This window comes from Mytilus edulis, chromosome 11 (assembly GCF_963676685.1).
Source record: "Mytilus edulis chromosome 11, xbMytEdul2.2, whole genome shotgun sequence".
NCBI lineage: Eukaryota > Metazoa > Mollusca > Bivalvia > Mytilida > Mytilidae > Mytilus > Mytilus edulis.
The window spans coordinates 58,484,684-58,508,673 of NC_092354.1; the positions used below are offsets into that span (position 1 = coordinate 58,484,684).

Genomic DNA, 23,990 nt, shown 5'->3' on the forward strand with positions numbered 1-23,990 from the left:
GGTAGTGGAGACTGTCAAAAAGTATGTCTATTCATCAATAAAATGAGAACATTTTAATGCCCCATTTATGAGCATTATGTTTTCTGGTATGTGCGTCCGTCCGTTCGTCCGTCTGTCCCGCTTCAGGTTAAAGTTTTTGGTCAAGGTAGGTTCAAGTTTTTGGTCGAGGTAGTTTTTGATGAAGTTGAAGTAAAATCAACTTGAAACTTAGTACACATGTTCCCTATGAATTGAGCTTTCTTATTTTAATGCCAAATTAGATATTCCCCCCTCCCCATTTTCACGGTCCACTGAACATAGAAAATGATAGTGCGGATAGGGCATCCATGTACTGGGGATATTCTTGTTTAGTTTTGAAAATGTATTAGATCTTCTGATGATATTTTGTTAATTTATAGAACGTCTTTCGAACATGCATGATGCACAACATTCCTTCAAGGTTTACCAAAGTCATTGACGTTTTTTCAAAAAGAACAATAAACCGTATGTAAAATAAAATGTTAACTGCAAATAACTAAGTCAATCTATAACAAAATAGAAGAAAAAGTACATGTGCGTCATATATATCGCCTAATGATCATAAACAAGCTTTTGCATATGTTTCATAAGATTATATACAGGTTAGACAAAGTTATTTCTGTTATATAAAACAAACTTTAACCCAAAACTTATCTGAAAAATTTAATTAATTTCCATGAATATTTGACAAAGTTATTGATGTCAAGAAAAACGTTGACCACAGACGGAACCTAAATGTTGACAAAGATGACGAAACGTTGGACCGCTATGCAGTCTTGAATCGCCGGCGAAACAATGTCGCAGAATCGGCGCCTGAAAACAAAATATACAAAAAAAAATTACAAAAAAAAAATCTTTTACTATAGTCTGGTGATGCAAGATCGTAACATACAAAGTTCTAGTTCTGCTTCGTATTTTTGAGTGCAAAGATTTTGCTCAATTGTTTCTACTAGTAAATGGAGTTTTTGTTTCTTTTTTTTCTCAATTATTTAAGAATTGTCTATACCCCGAGAGCTGGACGTCATCTGGTTAACACATATATACAATGAAAAAGAATCCGTATGTGTAACGTATCAAGGAATTGTATATTAAACCTGAGACTAAAATATACACGAAATGAAGCTACATATTATCGAGCTCATGTCCGATATATTGTTTATTTTATACTTTTTATAATTTGGCTACTAGTTTATGTTTTCACATTGTTATAAATGAAATATCGAAACTTAAGTTAAATCGAGTTGAATATGAATTTGACAGTTAGTGTCCCCTTTAACACAAACGTTACAGTAGTCTTAAATTTAAATATTATACAATTCCTTCAACTTATTCAAACACTTTATGTCGGTATTAAAAAAAGTAAAAATACAGTTATACTTAAGCAGGTGTGGTGACAACCCTCCTCGGTGCAAATGACTTCTTAATGAATGGAACGGTATCGGCTGCATTTTATTATACAGTGATGATAGAATTTTAATGGTGACTTACTTTCTTGCGGATATTGTGCTAGATTCATTGCGCCATATCGAATTAAAAGAATATTTTAACATTTTTTAAAAAGTTAATGTTAATTCAATATTAACTTGTGTATTCTATTCGGTTTGGGGTTTTGTAATTTTTTTTCATGACCTTAATTTCAATATTATAAATGATATTTTTTTAAGAGAACTGAGAAAAAATATATTGCGCTGTAAATGTTATTCTATATTTTAAATGTTATTCTTTGCTGTATCTAAGCTATTAATAGTTAATGATTATGCTCATAATTGAGCTTTCTTTAATAAAATATTTCGTATTTCGTATAAAAACTACGGAACATATGCATGGTAAATGATTTGAGTTTGTTACAAATATAATATATGCTTAACCTTTACATTGTTAAATCATAACCCTTGAATTTAAACAATTTACAAAATCAAGTAACAAGTCGACCCCGCATGTGCCCCAATCAGTTTCATTCATAAAGAAAATGGGCGGAGCCTAAATGTAATCTCGGAAGGTGTACGACACGAGAATTTGACTGTAAACAAATCCACATGTGTATCGGCGCGTAACTGCCGCGTGCCGATAGATGCTTTTGAAAGATGACAGTCGTATAGACACAAAAAATCTGAAATATGATCTTTGTTGGTAAAGTTAATTACACTGAGACGGCTCATAAACATTGAATGCCGGTTAAAAGAAGGATGTATATTTTGTAAAAGTTGTAGACACTTTGAAAACAAATATGTTTCAAATGAAAGACAAAAACAAAGAAAATAAAAATTCACGGGACCGAGTGAAGAAACACCTTGTATTAACTAAGCGTTTATGGATATTTCTTGTTCTTGGAGCAGTTGTGTCAATTCTTGGATTAATTGTAGGAGGGATTTATTTCAACATTCAGTCGGTCACAACATCATCAGATTTGACAGAAATTTTACCTACTTACATACTTTGTTTATTGGTAAGTTTACCGTTCAAAAAACTTGCAAATAATTTCGTTCTTTCATTTTTTTAAAATTTTTATAAAGGGGGGGGGGGGTGTCGTATTCGCTGAGGGAGATAGAACGAGCAGTGGACGAGTAGAAGTACATATAAACCCAATATACATGTAATTGCATCTACCATGTCTACATTTACACATCAAATGCACAGGTATAAATTCATGCACTTATTTTTTGCAACAGTGAACAGACTAATTGGTCAATGTTTTTAAATGGCTTTCAAAGTTCAACCACTTTTTACTTTTTCTTTAAAACATATTTTCAAACATGCAATATGCATTTCATCATATATTAGATTTAAGCTTTTCTTTGTTGCAATTTTCTCCGACCCCTTTTATCCAAAATTCTGATGACCAAAGCACTGACCTTTTGATTAACTTTTCAGTTTACATGGATCATGATTTTGTAAGAATACCTGTCTGTCATTAATTACTGTACCTGTCAGGTAATCTTGTTATCTCTGAGTTAATTACATCTGTAATTGTCAGGTTAAATCACTTTAGTGTATATGTTTATCCATTGGCTTCTTGTAAAGAATTGAGATTTAAACTTAAACCAGATTTTAAAGATTTGATATTGTCTGTTGACATTTCCTCTTTTTATTTTACGAAAGTCTGTTTTATCCATTGGGTTCTTGTAAAGAATTGAGATTTAAACTTAAACCAGATTTTATAGATTTGATATTGTTTGTTGATATTTGCCTGTTTTATTTTATAAACACTAAAAGTCTGTTTGTTTTGTTTTGTAAACAATTGAAAGTTTATTTATATATACAAAGAATAGTTTATTATTACTGAATGACTGATAGATTTCTACAGTATACATGGTACATGGTATAATAATGCAGTTTTACATAAAAGATTCTTTATGGAATAGTTGACTCATTTATGTACACATATGTGTATGTAGAATAGAATCGAATCGAATAGAACCGAACATACTGTATTGTTCATTTATTATTTATATATAATGACTGAATAAATAGCCAACGATAAATCTTACGGGGCGATTGATCATATAAATATGATACAGTACACTACAAAATATAATATAACCAGTCTAAAAGGGTACAACATTACCAAAAAAATAACAATAAAATGAACAAATGTACGTAACTATAGATATATTTCGAATAACAGATATATCCTTCTTCAGTATGACCACAATTTAAAATGAATCATGACGATGATGATGTCAATCTATATTTTAAGAAGAAGATATAAATATATAAAAATATATATAAAGAAGAAGATATAAATATATAAAAAAATAGAGCAGTGGTCATCAGGAAACAGTTTTGCCGATTTAGCCATGTGAGCTGCCAAAATATAAAATAAAATCACAATATCAATTTCCTCATGAGCCAGACTTCTTAAATTTGAGATTGATTTATTTAAATTCCTGCACATATTAAATTTAAGAGGAATTTGCATAATAATACCACCACCTGTCAATTTGTCCCAGGTAAATGTATGTTTCATTCAGGTATGACAGATTTATGTGTGTCAGTCAGACTCTAAAAGTCTGCTTGTTTTTCTCAAGAAATAGTATACTTTATTGATAGTCTTAAATATACAGTATAATATTTAGAGCTCTCTTATCTATATAATATAACATGAGTACTTAGCACTTTTATGATATGTTTTTTAAGATGTATATCTTTAGAATATGATGTAACCAGGTAATTGTATGTTTAAGGGTGTCAAGATTAAGGTAATGAGGACATAACTTTGGGAAAAAGAGGAATGGTAATTAACCCCACTTCAGTACACTCAAGAAATTTCATGGGGGACAAGGGGTTTCTCTGACCGTTTAAGAAGGGACCAGCTCCAGTCACTGTTCAGTGATTCCTTTATATAGTCAACCATTTTTTTCGACAAAAAAGAGAGGGGGTGGAGGTGCTCCCTGTGCCCACTATATCTGCCTCTGCTTTGATGTACATGTATCAATGGCAGACAGTTTGTATTGGTGGTAGAAGTCTGAAAAAGAACCCAGGAAAAGATCCAAAGACCTTCAACAGGAAAAAGAATAAAGATCTTTACAACCCAATATATATATCATGTATATACATCTCCCCTTGACCACTGATCCTTTCTTCATGCATTTGAATTTCAATTATTATTTTATGTTTCTTTAATCACTCTGTAATGTTTATGTCATGTTGTAATTAATGTTATGCTCTTAGTGGGCCCTTTAATTTGGAAAATAAAAAATATTGTATTGTATTGTATACATTTTTGAAAGTCATGTACTCATGTACTGTATACATGGTATAGGGCCTGAAAAAAAAATAATTAAATAGAATGAAAGCTAGGACATTGAATTTCTGTTTAAAAAAAGAGTATGATATATATTTTATGCAATTGGTTTAAATACAATAATAAAGTTACAAAATTATAGTACAATTTGTACCTTTAACATGTTTAAATTCTTTAAACTGTAAAATAATGTAGTACAAACATGTACAGTAGCAGTATTTATATGATTTTAAAAAAAAGAAAAAGAAAAAAAACATTAGAAAAACAATAAGGTCCTTAATTACAATTTGTACAGTTAAATTCTTTAAACTGTAAAATTATGTAGCACAGTACAAAAAATGTACAGTAGCAGCATTTAGTACAATCAATTAGACTACAATGAACTGAATTTTTTTTTTTAATTTTACCATTTGAAGTTTATATTTGTATTGTTTTGATATATTTCTCAGCCTCTCTATTACACCAGGGTCATTAACAATGATATTTATAATCTATTATCAGTATTGATATATAAATAGATTAAATAACTCCCATTAGCTGTTTAAAGATCATTTAACACAAACTTTATTGTTTTTTTAAACCTATAAATCTATATCCCTTACACAAGTTAAACAGAATTAATAAATATTTCCTTTGTATAAAGCCTTCCTTACTAATAAATTGTTTTTACATACTACCACTCTAAAAATCTAATAAATCTGGCTTGTTTTAAAATCGTGGGAAAATTTCTCATTTTGTCACAGTGATTTAGAAAGCATGTGAAAGTATGCATTTACTGTAAAAACTTGATTAACTAAATAGTGTGGGTGGTTAAGTGGTTGCTGTGATGATGATCAAGAGCAAATTGGTATTAAATTTGATTCTGCAATGTTTGTCCCCTCCAAGAGCATAATTGGGACATAGAAAAACTGTGTGAAACCTGTTCTGGTTTTTGTCTGTCTGTCCGAGCATCTGTCCCTCCAGTCTTGTTAACGCTCTCATGTGAACATTCCTTGCCTATTTCCGTGAAACTTATTACATAGGTTTATATCAGCAATGGCTTCAGACGTGTAATGTACAATTTCAAAAATCAGTGCCAATCAATTATTTTAAGAGTTATGCCCCTTAGAAATATTAATTTTATATATTTCGCCCTTCCATATGTACAATTTTTGCTAGATTATATTGAACTTATATCATAGGTTTGTATCAGCAATGTCTTATACTTAAGTTCGAAAATCATGTAGTATTTAATTATTTTTAATGGGTTATGCCCCTTAGAAATATTACATTTTGTATGGAAAATGCATCCTTAACACAGTCATTCTTTTGAACAATTCTTTCCAGATTTTATGAAACTTATAAATGTATTAAAATTTTATATTAGCAATGTCTGATAAGTTCTAAAATCAGTGCTTATAGATTATTTTCAAAAGATTTGTTGCCCATTGGTAACAATAATTATTAATGGAAAATTGCATTGTAAGCACTGTTGAACAATTTTTGTTATTTTTCTATGAAACTTTTTTTATTCATGTAAGTTTATAACATCAATCATGTCTCAAACCAATTTGAAAATCTGACAGTGTCAGTGATTATTCATAAAAGAGTTATGTCCCTTGGAAATATTGATTATATGGAAAATAGCATTGTAAGCGCTCTCATGTGTACAAATTTATGCAGAATTTTATGAAACTTATATCAAAGGTTTTATATCAGCAATGTCTTTGAGTGGACACTTTAAAAGATAAGTGCCGGGTTTGCCTTTGTTTTAAAGAAGAAGAAAAAAAGCTGTTTTTTTATAATTATTGCCCTTGCACCTTCGATAGATAATTAAAATATGTGCAATTCTGGGGACCTAATATTTTCAATATTTTATTGAAAAATTGGCTTTAAATTTAGCTACATATATATTACATTATGGGGATGCACCCTTCATTTAAAGTTTGCACCTGTCTACTCTTGAATCTGCCACTGATTTGTTCATCTTAAATTTCATCAGGAAACTGGTTTATAAGTGGCCATCAATTGAATGCCTAGAATAATTTAGAAAAAAACATAAAGCTTAAAAAGTATTTACTTATGTACAGCTATGCCTGGAGTTTGATTTTACAGTAGTAAAGTTTTAACATAAACCAGATGTTACCATTGACAGGTGCTAGGTCTTGAGTCATCATGTTACTTTTTATTACAACTTCAGGAGAATGTAATTTTATCTCTATTTTATCCTCTGTATTATGACAAAGTACAGACTTGCTAATGATAGGATCAGTATTTGATGTCCTTTGACCAGGTTAAAGGGATAAATATATAAAAATGAAAATGAGGTGAAATTTACATTTAATTTGTTTATGCATTTTTATCATATTTATATTAGGATGGAGTTGACAGATCTGTTTTGATGGCAAATGAAAACAAATGGGTTAAAATTTGCAGGGTTTCAATTTAGTAGGGCCTGAGGACTGTGGCCTGTTAAGGAACTTAAAGCAGTCTTCATGCATAACCACAAGTCCTATGGCATTGGCTTGCAACATTCTTCTCTACAAGCCAACAGAATTCAAATAAAATTTTCAAAAAATTGAGCTTGTGGAGTGGGGACTCAAATGTTAAGAGTAAAGAAAAATCAGTTATTTATCATGTTGATTTAGGGTCTGGGATGTACGGGAGGCTGGGGACAGGCAAGAGGCTGCAAACAGTGTTTGTTCATTAACACGAAAACACTTTGACAAAATATTTTCAAATTTCTTGAGGAATATATCTATCTGAACAAGACTAACAAAGTTACCACACAAAGGCACAAGGTGTAATTATGATTTTTAGAATGATTTGATCAATTACACACAAAAAATTACCATTTAAAAAACTTTTAAATCTGAATCAATGACACTAAAAACACTTTTTAAATCTGAATCACCAATAATTTTCATAATAGTTGCATTGCAGACGATAATTGTCATAATAGTTGCATTGCAGACCAGAGAGTAATAGTCTAGACGGGATCAGAAAAAGTTAATTGGACCTTATTACAAAAAAATGTACTTACAATAATTGTCATGTATTAGATATATTTGGTAAATTATGCAAACTATATTATATACTAGAACACACCCGTGATATCACGGGTCCGTGACTGATATATAACTACGCGTATGCCTTATTTTAGTATTGGTATTGTCATCTGATAAAGTCATGCCAATTATAACATGTATAAGGTGTACAGTTGCCTCTGCTTTCAAAATCTTTCTGTTTGAACCCGTCGACCTGGAACCTATCAGTTATTGGTAATATTAATAATTTGGAAAACAAAAGGGCCTGGAATGGAATATTTTTTACTCATTACAACAGTATACAGCAAAATTCTAAATACACTGTTTGGTGGTGCGCCTGTCTGATGCGGAACGTACAGATAAGGTAATAGGTAACAGGTGATTATACTATTGGTATCGGTGTCGGACTCGATCCGGAACTTCATAATTATTGGCAATATTAATTACGTGGAAAACAAATGGGCCTAGAGTGGTGTAATTTTTAATCAACACCATTGTACTATATTAGTTATATATAAAGTTGAATTCTTTGATTCATCGTTTTTACGTGATGACGGCTGACAAATTGGACCTCGTAATTTTAGTATTATAGATATATATTTGACATAAGCATGATCAATCTTCAATCTTGTTAATCATGTATATGTTATAAAGTTATTTACATTAATCTAGATCATTTTTAAAAGTGAAAAATCCAAAATTGTTTTAATTGCATGTATTGATGGTGCGACTTTGTAGTGGTACTATGAGGTATTTTATAATTTTATACACTATATAATTAGAAAATATTAAAAATTTTGCTGAGCTTAACCAAAAACATTCATATGATGTGTATATATAAACTAGGAGTAGATTGGATCCTATGTTTGTGTCTTAAAATGCCTGCATTAAATTTTGTATTTGCACATTTAGCAAGTACTAAAATTTGTGTTTGCCTTTAATTTTAAGTTCACTTAAAAAAGAAATCTGATTTTAGAAAATTTTCACCTTTCAGTGTTTAAACTTTTGCTGAAAGCCTGATTAATTTTTGTTCTTTAATGATCATTTTTAAAGATGCTTTGTGATAAAAATTGGAAAATTTGTAAAGAAAAATTTACAGTTTGAATCAATTATCTAGAAATAAATTTAAGGGAAACATCTTTGTGTGAGCTTAACAACAGTTACAAGATGAAAAGTTCAACCTTTAAAATTATCACAATGAGCTATTTCCCTAATTTATACTTTATAAGGGATTCTATAGAAATCTGTATTGTGGTAGAATGTTTGATTCATTGAGAATTAAAGAATATCTTTACACTTTGTATTAAAGAGCAATTTCCCCTACACCCAATAGTCTGGAGTAATTTGATTTGTATAGTCTGTTTCAGATAACTTGGTAATTTTAAAAAAGAACCGAAGTAACTTTTAGGGGTGGGGGCATCCAAGAATTTCAAACTGACTTCATTCAAGAAATCATTGAAAGAAACAAAGATGAATATTTTTGGGGATGTTAAAAATTAATATACTGTGGATTCATTATTTTTCTTTGGATACCAGTTTTCGTGGATTGGTGGGTACTGATGAACCACAAATTCAAATGTTTAACGAATAAAATTGAATAAAAATAAATGGGGAATGTGTCAAAGCGACAACAACCTGACCATAGAGCAGACAACAGCCGAATGCCACCAATGGATCTTCAATGTAGGGAGAATTCCAGCACCCGTAGGTGTCCTTCAACTGGCCCCTAAAAAATAACATGTTTTTGATAGACTTCATATAAATGGATTGGCAAAACCACGAAATCAAATATCCACGAATATATGCAAGTTTTCAGCATTCCACGAAAAAAAATGAATCCACAGTATGATCCACAGTAGAAGGTTAGAAATTTGAGATTTTGGTATTTTTTTTGCAAACAAAGGGAGTCTGGATGAGAAAACATACAAAATGTATACCCTCTAGACTCTGCGCCTTATACTGGAGCCTCCAATGTAACTAAAAGAGATTAAAAAGAGGAAAAGTTAAAATCTTAAAAAGCTAGTTCAACCTTCCAAAAATGTGCAAAACCCCTACTAATTAGTATGATATTGAAGGGCAAAGCAAAGGCCTAATTTATGACAAACAATAAACAGACTGGATCCTGACTTGAGACTGGCAGATACAGAATATGGTGGCAGTGGTTAAAGATGATTGCAACATTTTCATGAGGGTCTGGATGGGGGTCTGTTATTCTGTAAACATTTAGTTTTCACCCCTTTTTTCTCTAATCTTAAAAAAATTAACCCCTTTTTTCTCTAATCTTCAAAAAATTAGACCATGCATTTCTTTAATCTTCATTTTTTTTGCCCGTTAATCTCTAATCTTCATTTTTTAAGGGCATTATTCTTTTAATCATTTAACCCCATCCAAACCCTCTTTCATATACCCATCCAAATTAAGAAACAAGGGCTAGTATATGGAGTTACGTCCCTTTGATGAATATAATTCATAATACCTAATGTCAAATCATCTGTATAAATAAACATATAGAGGGGGAAAAATGTTTTCAAATTTGCATTTAAATGTTTGAATTAGTATGGTATAAATCTGATAAATTTCAATCCTAAATCTTATGGATAATTTTAATATTTTCATCAGAAATACATTAAATTTTGTAAAACAGACTATAAAAATGTATTAACTTTCCATCCATTTTTGGATGAAAAATAGCTAAAAAATGTATCCACGCGAGGAGCATCAGTTCGTCAAACCAACCAAGCGTAGAAACGTACCTCAGGCAACGTGAACGAGTACAATAAATTTAAAACCTGTTAAGTGTTATTAAACCCTTTAATAGCTGTGTTAATGACTTTTTAAAATTTGTAAATATTGGTGAATTAAGAGAAACTTTTAAGTTTTGTGGTTAAAATTTCTTTAGTTTGAAATGTAAACAATGTTCTATAATCATTATAATTTGTATGTTATTCAAGCTTAAAGGTATTCAAATTACTGAAGTGAAATGAATTTATTTTGACCTCTCATAGTTGATAGTAAATGGGGAACATCTGTCGTGTTTTAGCTTTCTTTGTGATGTGTGTGTTTTCCTCAAATATTTCACATAACTCTGGAATCCTGTTTTTTATTAGTTTTTGTATAATTTGTTTAGTTAAACCAGAATACATGTTTTTTCATTTGATTTAGTTTTCATACATGTATCATATGTCACATTTATTTTTCAATAAAGAGTTTTAGACATTTTAATTCACTATAATTAAATGTAATGCCCCAATTATTTTTCTCTCTATGAAAAAAGAATACCATTTTGTTATTTTTTATTTTTAAATCTTTCTTCACAGATAGTCCAGTCATGTCAGTTGTCATGGCTGTATATATATTTAATAGAAAATGTGTTGTACATAGAAAAATATTTCAATTAGAAAATATGTTTTATTAACATTTTTGGTTAAGTACGGTGACTGTCCATACATATCCTCCATTTCACTGAACTAGTAAACATGGTATACATTATTGCTTAGGGGCCAGCTAAACCCTGTGACTGGGTTCAGAATTTTCTTGTTGTGTTGAAGACCTATTGCTGGCCTTGGGCTGTTTTCTTCTCTTTTGTCAGGTTGTTGTCTCTTTGACACATTTCTACTTTACCTTAAATGTTAAACAAAAATCAAGGTATTGTACCTAACTTCCTATACATACTCTTGAAATCTTTCCTTATGCCAGGAGGCAGGAAATAAGTTTACATTTTTTGGCCTTAAGTAATTATATTTTGATGATGTTTTGTGAAGTCTGACAGAAGTTCATCATCTCTCAAGGACGCCCAGACAAGACGGAGATAAAACACCAAGTGGTTCCCCTTCTTCAAGTCATGTGAAGTGGTTTCTCACAGTTTCTCAAAGCTTAGGACGAACATTATTCTTAATAAAAGAGAACGTCAGTTTTTTATGAAGTCATTGGGATGAAAATGATGGGAAAATTATTATCTTAACAAGTAGCTAAAACATGATTGAGTAATTAGAAGGATATAATGGAGCTTACAAAAACATGTAAATCAAAAATGAAATATATTTGTTGTTTGACTTTTTATTACAAAAGTTTAAAAATGGAGCTTTGGAATATATTGAGTCACAGAACTTAAGAAGATGCTAATTATCAAGGCAGCATATGTTGTGAGGGAATTCCGCAGTAGAGCTGTTAAATGCATATGAGTCTGTCCACTTTAGAGAATGTAAATGGAGCATAAAAAATCCTGTAAAATATATATCAAATAGATCTGTTCTTTTAGTGTTATTTTGAGGGTATTTTGCGCTGTATGATATTGAGTGTGTCCACTTTAGCATGTTTAGAGGATGTTAATAAAGGATAAAAAAACTTGCAAAACAAATGAAATAGATTATACAGTATTGTGCCATCTCATCTATTTTTAAATGACTGCAGTTTCTTGCTTATAAAAATTTTGGTGGTTAAACCTTTGGACCACAACTTTTCAAGAACTCAGATGCTTTTAAACAATTACATAAAAAGGACAATTTTCTTTATCTTCCTTCAAAATGTCTGTAGAAATTCTACAGCATGTTGGTCGATACTTGTATTCATAATAAATACTAGTTTAATTTCATCTCCATATAGACTTTTTTTCACATGGTGTAAAGAAAGTCCATCAATCAATTATTAACAAGTCACTTTTCAGTTTGGTTCTGATTACCAAGTAATATATATATATATATATACTTTGTAATATGAATACATGTATATAGATCATTCATATTTCGAATAAAAAGAGAAATTCAGTCAACAAACTCTTCTTTCAATTTCGACAGCAATAATTTTCAACTAATTTTAAAACAATTTTACAAAGCTATATTTTATACAGAATTGAACTTTATGACTGTCTTTAGTCTAGATTTGATATTACTCATCAATGTAGAATTTGATGCATTAGTTAAAAATAAATTCCAGTGGCAATGCCCCAAAATGTAATGAGAATATAATACTTTCTACTGGTAACAAGTCCACACCCAAAGCCAAGAATAGATGTCTCTCAGAGGGGTTATTTGGGGTCGTGATTCTATGAATTTTAGTCATACATTTTAGCTCACCTGGCCGGAAGGGCCAAGTGAGCTTTTATTATCACTTGGCATCTGTCATCCGTCGTCATTAACTTTTAAAAAAATCTTCACCTCTGAAACAAATGGGCTAAATTAAATCAAACTTGGCCACATTCATCATTGGGGTATCTAGTTTAAAGAATGTGTCCAGTGACCCAGCCAACCAACCACGATGGCTGCCATGGCTAAAAATAGAACATAGGGTAAAATGTAGATTTTGGCTTATATCTCTGAAACCAAAGCATTTAGAGCAAATCTGATATGGATAAAACTGTTCATTAGGTCAAGATCTATCTGTCCTGAAATTTTCAGATGAATCAGAGAACCCGTTGTTTGGTTGCTGCCCCTAAATTGGTAATTTTAAGGAAATTTTGACATTTTTTGTTATTATCTTGAATATTATTATATATAGAGATAAACTGTAAACAGCAATAATGTTAAGCCAAGTAAGATCTACAAATAAGTCAACATGACCAAAATGGTCAGTTGACCCCTGAAGGAGTAATTGCCCTTTATAGTCAATTTTTATCAATTTTTTTGAATTTTTTGTAATCTTCTTCTAAAACTACTAAGACAAATTTAACAAAACTTGTCCACATTCATCATTAGGGTATCTAGTTTAAAAAATTTGATGACCGGTGAACCAAGATGGCCGACATGGCTAAAAATAGTACATAGAGTAAAATGCAGCGTTTGGCTCATGTCTCTGAAACCAAAGCATTTAGTGCAAATCTGCTGTGGATAAAATTGTTCATTATAACCTCAAGATCTATCTGCCCTGAAATTTTCAAACCAATCAGGCAACTTGTTGTTGGTTTGCTGCCCCCGAGTTGGTAATTTTAAGAAAATTTTGCAGCTTTTGGGTTATTATCTTGAATATTATTATAGATAGAGATAAACTGTAAACAGCAATAATGTACAGCAACATGACCAAAGTGGTCAGTTGACCCCTTAAGGAGTTATTGCCCTCTATAGTCAATTTTTAAAAATTCTCATAAATTTTGTAAAATTTGTAAATTTTTACAAAAATATTTTCCATCTGGGCCAAGTTCATTATAGATAGAGATAATTGTAAGCAGTAAGATTGTTCAATAAAGTAAGATTTACAAACACATCACCAACACCAAAACACAATTTTGTCATGAATCCATCTGTGTCCTTTGTTTAATATGCACATAGACCAAGGTGAGTGACACAGGCTCTTTAGAGCCTCTATAGTTTGTATGTATATATAGACTAGATAAGTTTTCTTCATTTGAAGTCTTATGAAATATGAAAATATTCTGCTCCCATTTCTCTTTTTAAATGTTTGTTAATTGTTAACTTTAATGTTCTCCTTTTTCTTTGCAGGTTAATTTATGTTCTCCCTTTTCTTTGCAGGTTGTAGTAGCCGGAGTATTTATATTTCCCTTTCTATTTGCAAATATACATAGTAACTCGCGCAATTATTAATTTTATGTTCTCCTTTTTCTTTTCAGGTTGTAGTAACTGGAGTTTTAATTATTACATTATTTTGGAGAAGATATATAATTCAGGTAAAGCTTTTAGAGAAATCATTTTAAGGGAGATAACTCTCTTTTCACATCAATGCATTTCTTGTCATTTTAAACAAAAAAGGAAAGAAAGAATCACATATCCATTCATCTATGCAAGGTCAAATTTTTGAGCTCATAGCCTTCTTTTTTTCCCTTCGTATTGTTCCACTGATAATTCTGGTCACATGTTTATTAAATGCTCAATCATGTTGGTACGTGTCAAAGGCGTATTTACAAATTTCAAAAAAAATGTAGTACAGTTAGATATTAAACACAAGATTCAGCAGGAAAACGATATAGTGAGATCAGATTTTTTTATTCACCAAATTTTGGATGAAGTCTGCAGACATATAATACACCAACAATATGTATTATTAAATACATTTACAGACATCAATATAAAATATATTTTATGTTATGGTTGTATTGGAAAGTTTCAGACATTATAATGATGACTTTTCTTTGTTCAATCATTTTACTGAAACATAAAATGTATTATTTTGATGTCAGAAACTCAAGAAGTTCTAAACAGGAACAATCATGATATTGTGAATGAGTTTATCAAAATCCTTCATTTCTTTGTATTTATTTTAAATTATGATACAGCAACACTAATCTGTACAATAAATAAGTTTTAGCTAGAATTTTATATTCATTCGGTAAGATTTTCTCTATACATCTTTGATGGACATAAAATGTATTTTTGAGGCATCTAGACACCATATATGCAGAGCAAGAATAATTTAAGCAAGTTCATTCCAATTCTCAAATCCTTTGTATCTTTCACTTTCACATTAAATTATGATACAGTTAGTTGTGCTACACTAATCTGTACAATAAGACCACAGTAAATCACAGATTTATAAGTAGCTATTGACATTTTATTATGAAATTTACAACAGAGAGAGAGATGTTATTGATATGTTGTTATTTAGTATTGTAAACAAAAGTGACATTTGTTGGGCATGATTTCTGTAAACATTGACAATTTCCCACGGTAAAAAAATTTACTATAGGAGAAAGAAACAAATTAAAAGTTGAAAAGATTTCCTTCTTGAGTGCAGGTTGTTGATGTGATTTTTATAAAGACATGAAAGAAAAAAAAATTTTATGTAAAAAATATAATCTTGGAAAGCTGTTTACAAATCACAGAGTTATACCATTGAATAGATTGAATAACCTTACTTTGTTCAGCAAACAAAAATTATTATCTCAGGTTTGCTAAGCTGCAATCCACACTATTTTGATGAGAAAGTTTAGCAAACAAGCAAAAAGTATCATACTTGCAGAAAGCCACATAATCTGTTAATTGGGTATGTTCTGGTCCTTTACATCTCTACCCATGTCTCAAAGCTGTAATAGAATAATGAGGGAGCTACCATTTGATTTTTATGGGGGGGGGAGGGGGGGGGGGGCTAGGATGTAATTTGAAAAAAATAGGCAGGACAGGAATTTTGAGTAAAAAAAAAGGCAGGATGACACACTTGCAAAAAAATAAAGGCAGGATGACAATTTAGGTAAAAAAAGGCAGGATAAACTAAAAAAAAAAGGCAGAGCTGAATAGAGTGAAAAATAAAAAGGCAGGACAGATATTACAACTAAAAAAAATGCAGGACAAAATTTTTCATCCTAGCCCCTCCCTCCCCCCCCATAAAAATCAAATGGTAGATCCCTAAGGGAGTGACTGAGCAGGGTGTTGGTGTAGGCAATATCATTTATAAGCATTTAATATTTGCCACTGGATGTTTTAACATCTAATCCATCCATCGACTCATCTCTCTAATACCAAGTTATATAAGTTGGGGAAAATCACTAAGATTCACTTATAAGATATGTTATAAAAGACAAGTCATGTTATGAAGGATATATATATCATTATAAGTTTTGTATTAAGATACCTTGAAAAATATTGGAAACATTGAATTAAATTAAATTCAGTTTTTAGAAATGGCGATTTCTTGTATCATTTATATAATGTTTTTTTATCTTTCAGGTTGTTTCAGTTATAGTTGTTTCCATAGGAACAGGGACTCTCTGTGTTGTTATATCCATACTTACAGGAACACACATACTTAAGCCACTTACCTCCCTTGAGTCATGTGATTACAGTATAACTACCTCAATTTGTTCATGTTTGTCACTTTATAAACGAGACAGTTTAGAATTAGAATATTCCAAAACAGGTGATTATCCCTCTTGTTTATTTTACTATTTTATAGGGCAGTAGAAAATGTAAAAAAAGAAGATGTAATATGATTGCCAAAGAAACAACTCTCCACAAGAGATCAAATGACACAGAAATTAACAGCTATAGGTCACCGTATGGCCTTCAACAATGAGAAAAGCCCATACTTCATAGTCAGCTATAAGCTTTCTGAAACAGTTTAAGACAGGGATAACATTATAAAAATAAGGAGATGTGGTATGATTGCTAATGATACAACTATCCACCATAGTTCAATGAAGGGGATGCAAGCAGTTATAAGCAACAATACTGTCTTCGACAATGAGAAATGCTGACACGGTATAAAGTAGGCTATAAATGCCCCAATCATGTAAAATGTAACACAATTCAACAAGAAAACTAACAGTTTAATTTTAAACTAATTTCTGGTAAATATGCACCAGTTTAAAACTTAAAATGACAAAAATATTTATAATGGAATTGAGCAATTAGGCCACAATTTTTCCTGGAACAGCAAAATTATATCTAATTTCTAAAATACAAAAAACCAAACTTCCATATAAAGCCTATATATTATATTCAACTTTTTAGCTGTTTTCGATTTCAGTATGAAGCATATAAACAAAGCAGTCTTTATACATGTTATACATGCATGTATCATTCCTAACCTACGGTATATGGTTATGTTGAGTTTCAACTGTCTTTTCTAATAAGTTAATTTCAGATAATTTTGACATTAAATTCTAGTTTTTCATTTGTAAAGTATTACTTTTATTTACACAATTTTTACACAATTAAATTACATTTAGAAAACATATCATCAAAACATATCTTAATTACCGGTAATTATTTATTACATGCTAAATCCAAATATGTATTGGTGATAAATTACTTGCCAAAGAGAGATAACTCTAATTGAAATTTTAACTTGCATTGAAAGAAAGTGTAATATGTTCAAAACAAAGGTTACTTAAGTATATTTTGGAATGCTTTCTGTAATAACTTTTTTTATTTTGTTCTATTATTCTTATTCTGAAGTTAAAATGTTTTCTAGAAACACAAATAAGTCAGTCAAAAAAGAATGTAGAAAATAGGAAGTGACTTTATATTTGTCTTTTTATTAGGTGTATTATGCATGTGTAAATATATGAGGGTCTGGAAAGGGTTTACAAAACAGAAAATAATGGACCAAAAATAAAAAGAAAAAGGGGAAAATAATTTACAAAAGAAGAAAAAAAAAATAAACAGAGATTAATGGTGTGATAATGTATAAAGAATAAAGAATGATCTAATGGTCAAAAATATAAAGGAAGACAAAATACCTAAAAATTTATGAAATATAGAAATAGAGGACCCTGCATCTAGTCTGTCATGAGAGGTTCAATTTCTAACATTGTAATGTACTTTACATGATGATCGTTAAATCTATATATAACTGCATTGAACTGCTGCAGTGGCGGATCCAGAACTTTGCCTAAGGGGGGGGGGGCCCGCTCCAGTCATGCTTCAGTGATTCCCTATATAATCAACCAAATTTTTCCCACGAAAGGGGGGGCCCGGGCCACCCTGCCCCCCCCCCCCCCCCCTGGATCCGCCTATGTGCTGCATACATATTTTGACTAGAATAGTTGTAGTGTTTGAAAGTTGTGATAATGTATGTCCAATTCCTTTGCACATATATTTGTAAGTAAGTTATATCTATTGTCTTCTAGATGACAAAAAGACAGTATTTGTCCCCAAAATTAAGTTTTCACAAGAAATGTAACAATTCATTGGAATGGAGATAAGTTAGTCATATACATACATATAAACTGCTAAGAATAATATGTTTACACTTTGCCTTTAAATACATGTTTTGAAACATTTTTGTGTAATTTCAGATAAAACGAGAGTTAATTTTGCGAGGACATCAAGCTGTAAAGCCATACAGGAAGTTTTACCGGCCTTGTTGTATACAGAGATAGGACTATTTTTAGCTGTGTTATGTTTGTGCGCTTTGACAATAGTATTAGCTTATCTTGTACTGAGGACAGAAAGGACTAGACTTAGACTTCTGCAGGTAAGGTCTAATAAAATTATGTATAAAAATAGACAGTTGTGGTATTGCCAATGAGAAAAATGTTCAAAAAAGACAAATATATCAGAATTTAACAGTTATAATTATAGATCACTATACAGCCTTCAACAATGAGTAAAACCTTTACCGCATAGGCAGCTTTTAAAGCCCTGGAAATAACAAATGTAAAACAATTCAAATGTGAGAAATAATGGCCTGATTTATGTAAAAATAATGAATGAAAAACAAATATGATATACAACAATAAGGGACAACCAATTTATTACAATCTCCTGACTTGGGACTGGCACATATGGAATGTGGGGGGGTTAAACATGTAAGATGCCAAGCTGTCCCCCTCACCAGTGTGTGTAACAGTACAACATTTTACAAACTATATAAATTAGGTGAAAGTTCTTAAAGGCTTTTAAAGATTGCCTCTATTTACCTCATTTGTGTTACTACTGTATAAATACCTGAATGCCCTTTGAACCTAAATGCAAACCTCTTATGCCAATTTTCTAAGCCTGATATTAACAGTTGTACCAATTAAGACAAAATTCAAAAAATGTCTACCGATATGTGCTATAGGTTGCATAACGAGAGAACTTGCATTCTGCAGAAATCATGAATCTGTCCAGTGAACTGTATATAAAGTTAAAACCATATATATTGAACATTTGTGATATAAGCTGTTTGTATGTATGTGATAAGGTAGAGGCAGGGGTGTCCCTTTTATTTTTATTGTATAAAGCTAAAGTGATCTTGTCCTGTTTTCTTCGTTTATATTTTAAACCGTGAACTTTGGATTTTAGTGTATATTATTTTAATCTACTAGAAACTTTTATGTGTGCGACAAACTTTTATAACTCCTCATCTGGAAATAATTCTAATGAGAAGGTGTTCCATAATTGGAATTAAATACAAATGTACGTATATATAGAAGAAGAAGAAGTTGAACAGTGTGACTTTTATACACAGGTATGACAGTAATTAAGATAATCATTGTGTAGTTAATGTTTATATATTATCTTTGCAGGAGGAGACATATGATGAAATATTTACAGTAAGTGGAAGTTCTTCAGTATCAGATAGTGATGATGACAATATAGGTAACCAGACTGCAGTGAATGATCTACACTCTGTGATTGGTCAAAATTCTGAACCAATCAGTAGCTTCCCAATTAGTATTTTGAAATCTACAGATAGACAGAATTCATTGGATAGTTCAAGATCACATGGGAAATCAGTTGATAGTGAGAGGTCTAATGAACTATTATTAAGAAATTTGAATCTTCCTGGGGTCAGGAGATCAAGGTCATGTGATTCATTGGATGACATTGATAAAACAAGAAACCTTGATAATAATTTAAAACAACAGAAGGGTCAAGGAAAACTGAAAGAACATAGGAAAAAGGGCAGAAGGGCTGTAACTCTTAATAATTTAGATACAAAACAGTTGATGCTTATTTTAGATTTGCATAAAAAGTATGCTGAAGAAACTGAAATATTGAAATCTCAGGGAAATTTAAATAAAGAGGAGAAACCAAAGTTTGACAATAGACGTGCTTTGACTCCCCAGCCTTATGTTAAACAAAATACAATACCCAAAATTATACGATCTCATACACCTCAACCATATCAAATAAATCACAGTAGCAGTTTTAAGAAAAACCAGGGAGAAAAAAAATTCAAAGAGGAAATAAAAGAATTATTTTTACAACAAAGTGAAAGGTTAAAGGCTGACCTTGAAAAGGTCAAGAATAAAGATCCTGTCAAAAGTGGCTCGAAGTCAGTTCCAAGTCACAAACAGACAATAGATGTTAATTCTAATTCATTATTTGATCCTGTGTATGGAGTAAATATGAATAAACAACAAAGGTCACGACCTTCTGTACAAAGTCATTTTCTTCCAACGGAGCCTATCCGAAGACAAAATGCGGACAAATTAATGTTACCTCCAGAACCACTTACACGTCAGTCAAGTCATGGAGATACTTTACCTCCAAAACCTCTTCAACGAGATGGATCAGCATTTTATGTTGTTGGAAGTCAGTTGGATCTCAGTCAAAATGCAAAGGGCCTGAAAACTCCCGGTGAAATCCGATGTGAAAAAGCAATTCAGGAAAATTTTAAACTGTGCAAAAAATCTGATGAAAATCCATATGCAACACCAAGAAAAGACTTGGGCTATCAAAAACAATATAGTGAGATGTCTAATAACAGACCATCTCAAGAAGAACTTGCTAATTGGAAAGGTCACAGTTCACCAGAAATACTCCCACCATATCCACATCCTCCATCATATTCTGATTTTGTATCCATATCCCAGGACAGTTCGTCAGTCCGCACAGATTCTCAAAGTGATACATGCACTTACGAAACAATGGATCATGGCAAAAGTGAAAGTAGTGATGTTCCGAATGAAAGTCGAGACAGACTTTTAACAGGATCTAGTGACGATGATGTGTTTGTTTCAGAAAGTCAGAAACCTCCTTATAATCAGACTGCTAAAAAAAGGAACATGCCAAAAATGGGAGTTTCAGCAGAGTTAAGGTTACAGCCAAGGACAAATTATCAATCTCCATTTCATCATTTAAATCATAATCATGTTTATGATTCATCTAATCCATATCATTCACCATCATCAGTCATGAAACCCAATTGTGTTCAAGTAGGTAATGTATATCATACATCAGCAAACATTTATCATACACCTCAGGAAATGCCATATCGTGTTCCAAGAACTCCTGTACAAAATTATCACAGATTTCCGGAATCCCCGTACGTTCAGCCAAATCCAGGAAATTTCCATTATTATGAGGAAATTGATAACATTGAGACAAGCTTTATGTACTCAGAAGACATGTTACCTTCTAATAGTAGCACAAGTAGTCAAGCAGCTTTGTTTCCTAGCAACAATCTGACCAATAAGGAGAAAGGATTAAAACCATATAGACCAATCACAACAGTCGATGCTAATGGTGAGGCATTGGAAACAATGATATAGATGTATTTTATGTGAGATTATATTTTATTTTTATGACCCCCTCACCTTTGCTACCTCGAGCAAGGGCTATATGAGTTTACAATAGACTATTTATCATGCTGTTATGCTCATTGTCACACATTGTCACTCATTTATCGAAATATCATTTATATTAAACCTGTAAAAGCTCCTCTTTATTTAAGAATTAAATGCTTATTTTTGTAACTTTATTGGGGTGAAAAAGCGTTGATCGAAGTACATTTTGTATGAAGCACGGAAGTGCTTCATTCTAAAAATGTATGCACGGTCAACGCTTTCACAACCCTCTGAAGTTACAAAAAGAAGCATTCAATACTTATAATTACATTTTTTAGCTAAGATCATAAAAACACGAATTTTATAATTTTTTTATTTAATTCACCTGTGCACTTTATTGTCGGACCGGACCATGTGTTAGAATGAATGAAAAGTTTGATTGAGTAATGCAATTGCTTAAGGAATATCATGTGATATGCAGTTAGCCAATCAGAATAAAATATTATAATGAAACATACATCTAACATCTAATGTAATTATTGGACAATGCAACCAACATGACAAGCATTAGTTTTACACTTTACTATATAGGTTAACCTTTACATCAGTGTACAACTGTTTGATATTCTGAGGAAGGGGATTTTTTGCAGATTTACGATTTGTTTTAACTGTTGCTAGTGCTACGCATGCTCAGATGTTTTCCACATCTTGCAAAACATAAATCTATTTTCACTTTACTACGCAGTTCTTTCTTTTTTTTTCTTTTTAAAATGCCCCCTGTGTTTCCCCCCTCCCCTCCCTAGAATATCTTATGGTTGTACTCAAAACCCAGGTTATGTCATGTTTCTCTGTTTATTTGACAAAAAAAAAACACATGTCTCCAATTATACAAAAGTCAAGAGTGTTGCAAATTGTTTTTTTATTTTAATTAAACTTTTTTTAATGCTCTCATTGAGAGAAGTTTTGATATCAGAATGTAATCACCTTCAATTAGGCATACAAATGAAGCCTGACTATGATCAATGTGTTTCTCAGTAAATCACTCAATACATTGTACCAGTAAGAGGGATTTTTCCCTGATTCATTTTGTTTTTTCTGTCTTGACTTACTCACGGTAAGTCTACTCACTGTAAGTCTTTTGACCCTTTTTAAAAAAAATACTTTAATAATTATATCTTTTATATCTTTTCTTGCATTGGTGGCATTTATATTACACATGTATTAAGGAAACATGCTTTTTTATCATGTTTATTAATATTTGTATACATTCATTTTGCATTTCTTGTTAATTCTCAAAAATATATGTTTTTACCTAATTTTAATACTCGCCAGTCTGCGAAAGATTGATGCTAAAATATAAATCATGTTAATTATGTTTATGTAGTAATTATATACATATAATGTATTTCAGGTGTTTATTTCACATATCGAAATATAGGATATATATTGTCGGGACTTTTATTCCATTTTGATAGAGCAAAACACACCATGAGTGTACATATATTTAAGTTTCTTCTAAATACACTTTAATACTGATATTTAGCATAAAAAGGTAGAGATATCAGGAGTCAACCTATATTGAAACGGTGAAATTGCATAGGAAAAATCTTCAATCCTCTCAATGTCTTGGTTGAACATGTTTCAAGATTAATTAATAGATTGTAATAGATTGATATAATCAGGACACTAACCATGCTTAGATATCTTGTTGTAATCATCATCATGATGATGTCATATATATACTATTGAAAGGAATAAGTTTGGTAAAAGTATATTTGGCCCCATGTTTCCAATGGCAGGAATGGTCAACCAAGATAAAATATTTTCAGGTTGAAAAAAAGACATTTATGATACTAAGTAAAATAGACCTATTTTTGACAAGCTATTTATATAAATTGTTCACATTCACATCCCAAGAAGGTCAACTAGTGGAGGGTATTTATGAAAGTTGACCAAATGATATGAAGTTTTACCAGATTTAGCATGTTTAGACCTCAAATCAAACTCCTTTATACTTGATCTAAAATGCGTCCGTTCGTTAGTTAGTTTGTTCATCTGTCTGTCCCGCTTCAGGTTAAAGTTTTTGGTCAAGGTAGTTTTTGATGAGGTTGAAGTCCGAACAACTTGAAACTTAGTACACATTTAATCTATGATATGATCTTTCTAATTTTATTGTCAAATTAAAAGTTTTACCCCAATTTCACGGTCCACTGAACATAGAAAACAAGTGTGAGTGGGTCATCCATGTACTGGGGACACATTCTTGTTTTTATTTATAAACACACTCCAAAAGTTAGAATTTTTACACATGAGATATAGG

The 23,990-nt window shown here is 31.2% G+C and overlaps 1 protein-coding gene across 1 annotated transcript; it reads left to right on the top strand.

Annotated features, from left to right (window-relative positions):
* The first annotated feature begins 1,050 nt into the window (after nt 1–1,050).
* On the top strand, nt 1,051–23,121 carry LOC139495920 (uncharacterized). Its single transcript, XM_071284328.1, has 6 exons — nt 1,051–1,617; nt 1,790–2,464; nt 14,348–14,404; nt 16,398–16,587; nt 18,470–18,648; nt 19,685–23,121. Exons 2-6 carry the CDS (start codon nt 2,246–2,248, stop codon nt 21,653–21,655), a joined length of 2,616 nt encoding a protein of 871 aa, XP_071140429.1. The 5' UTR covers nt 1,051–1,617; nt 1,790–2,245; the 3' UTR covers nt 21,656–23,121.
* Nucleotides 23,122–23,990: the final 869 nt, after the last annotated feature.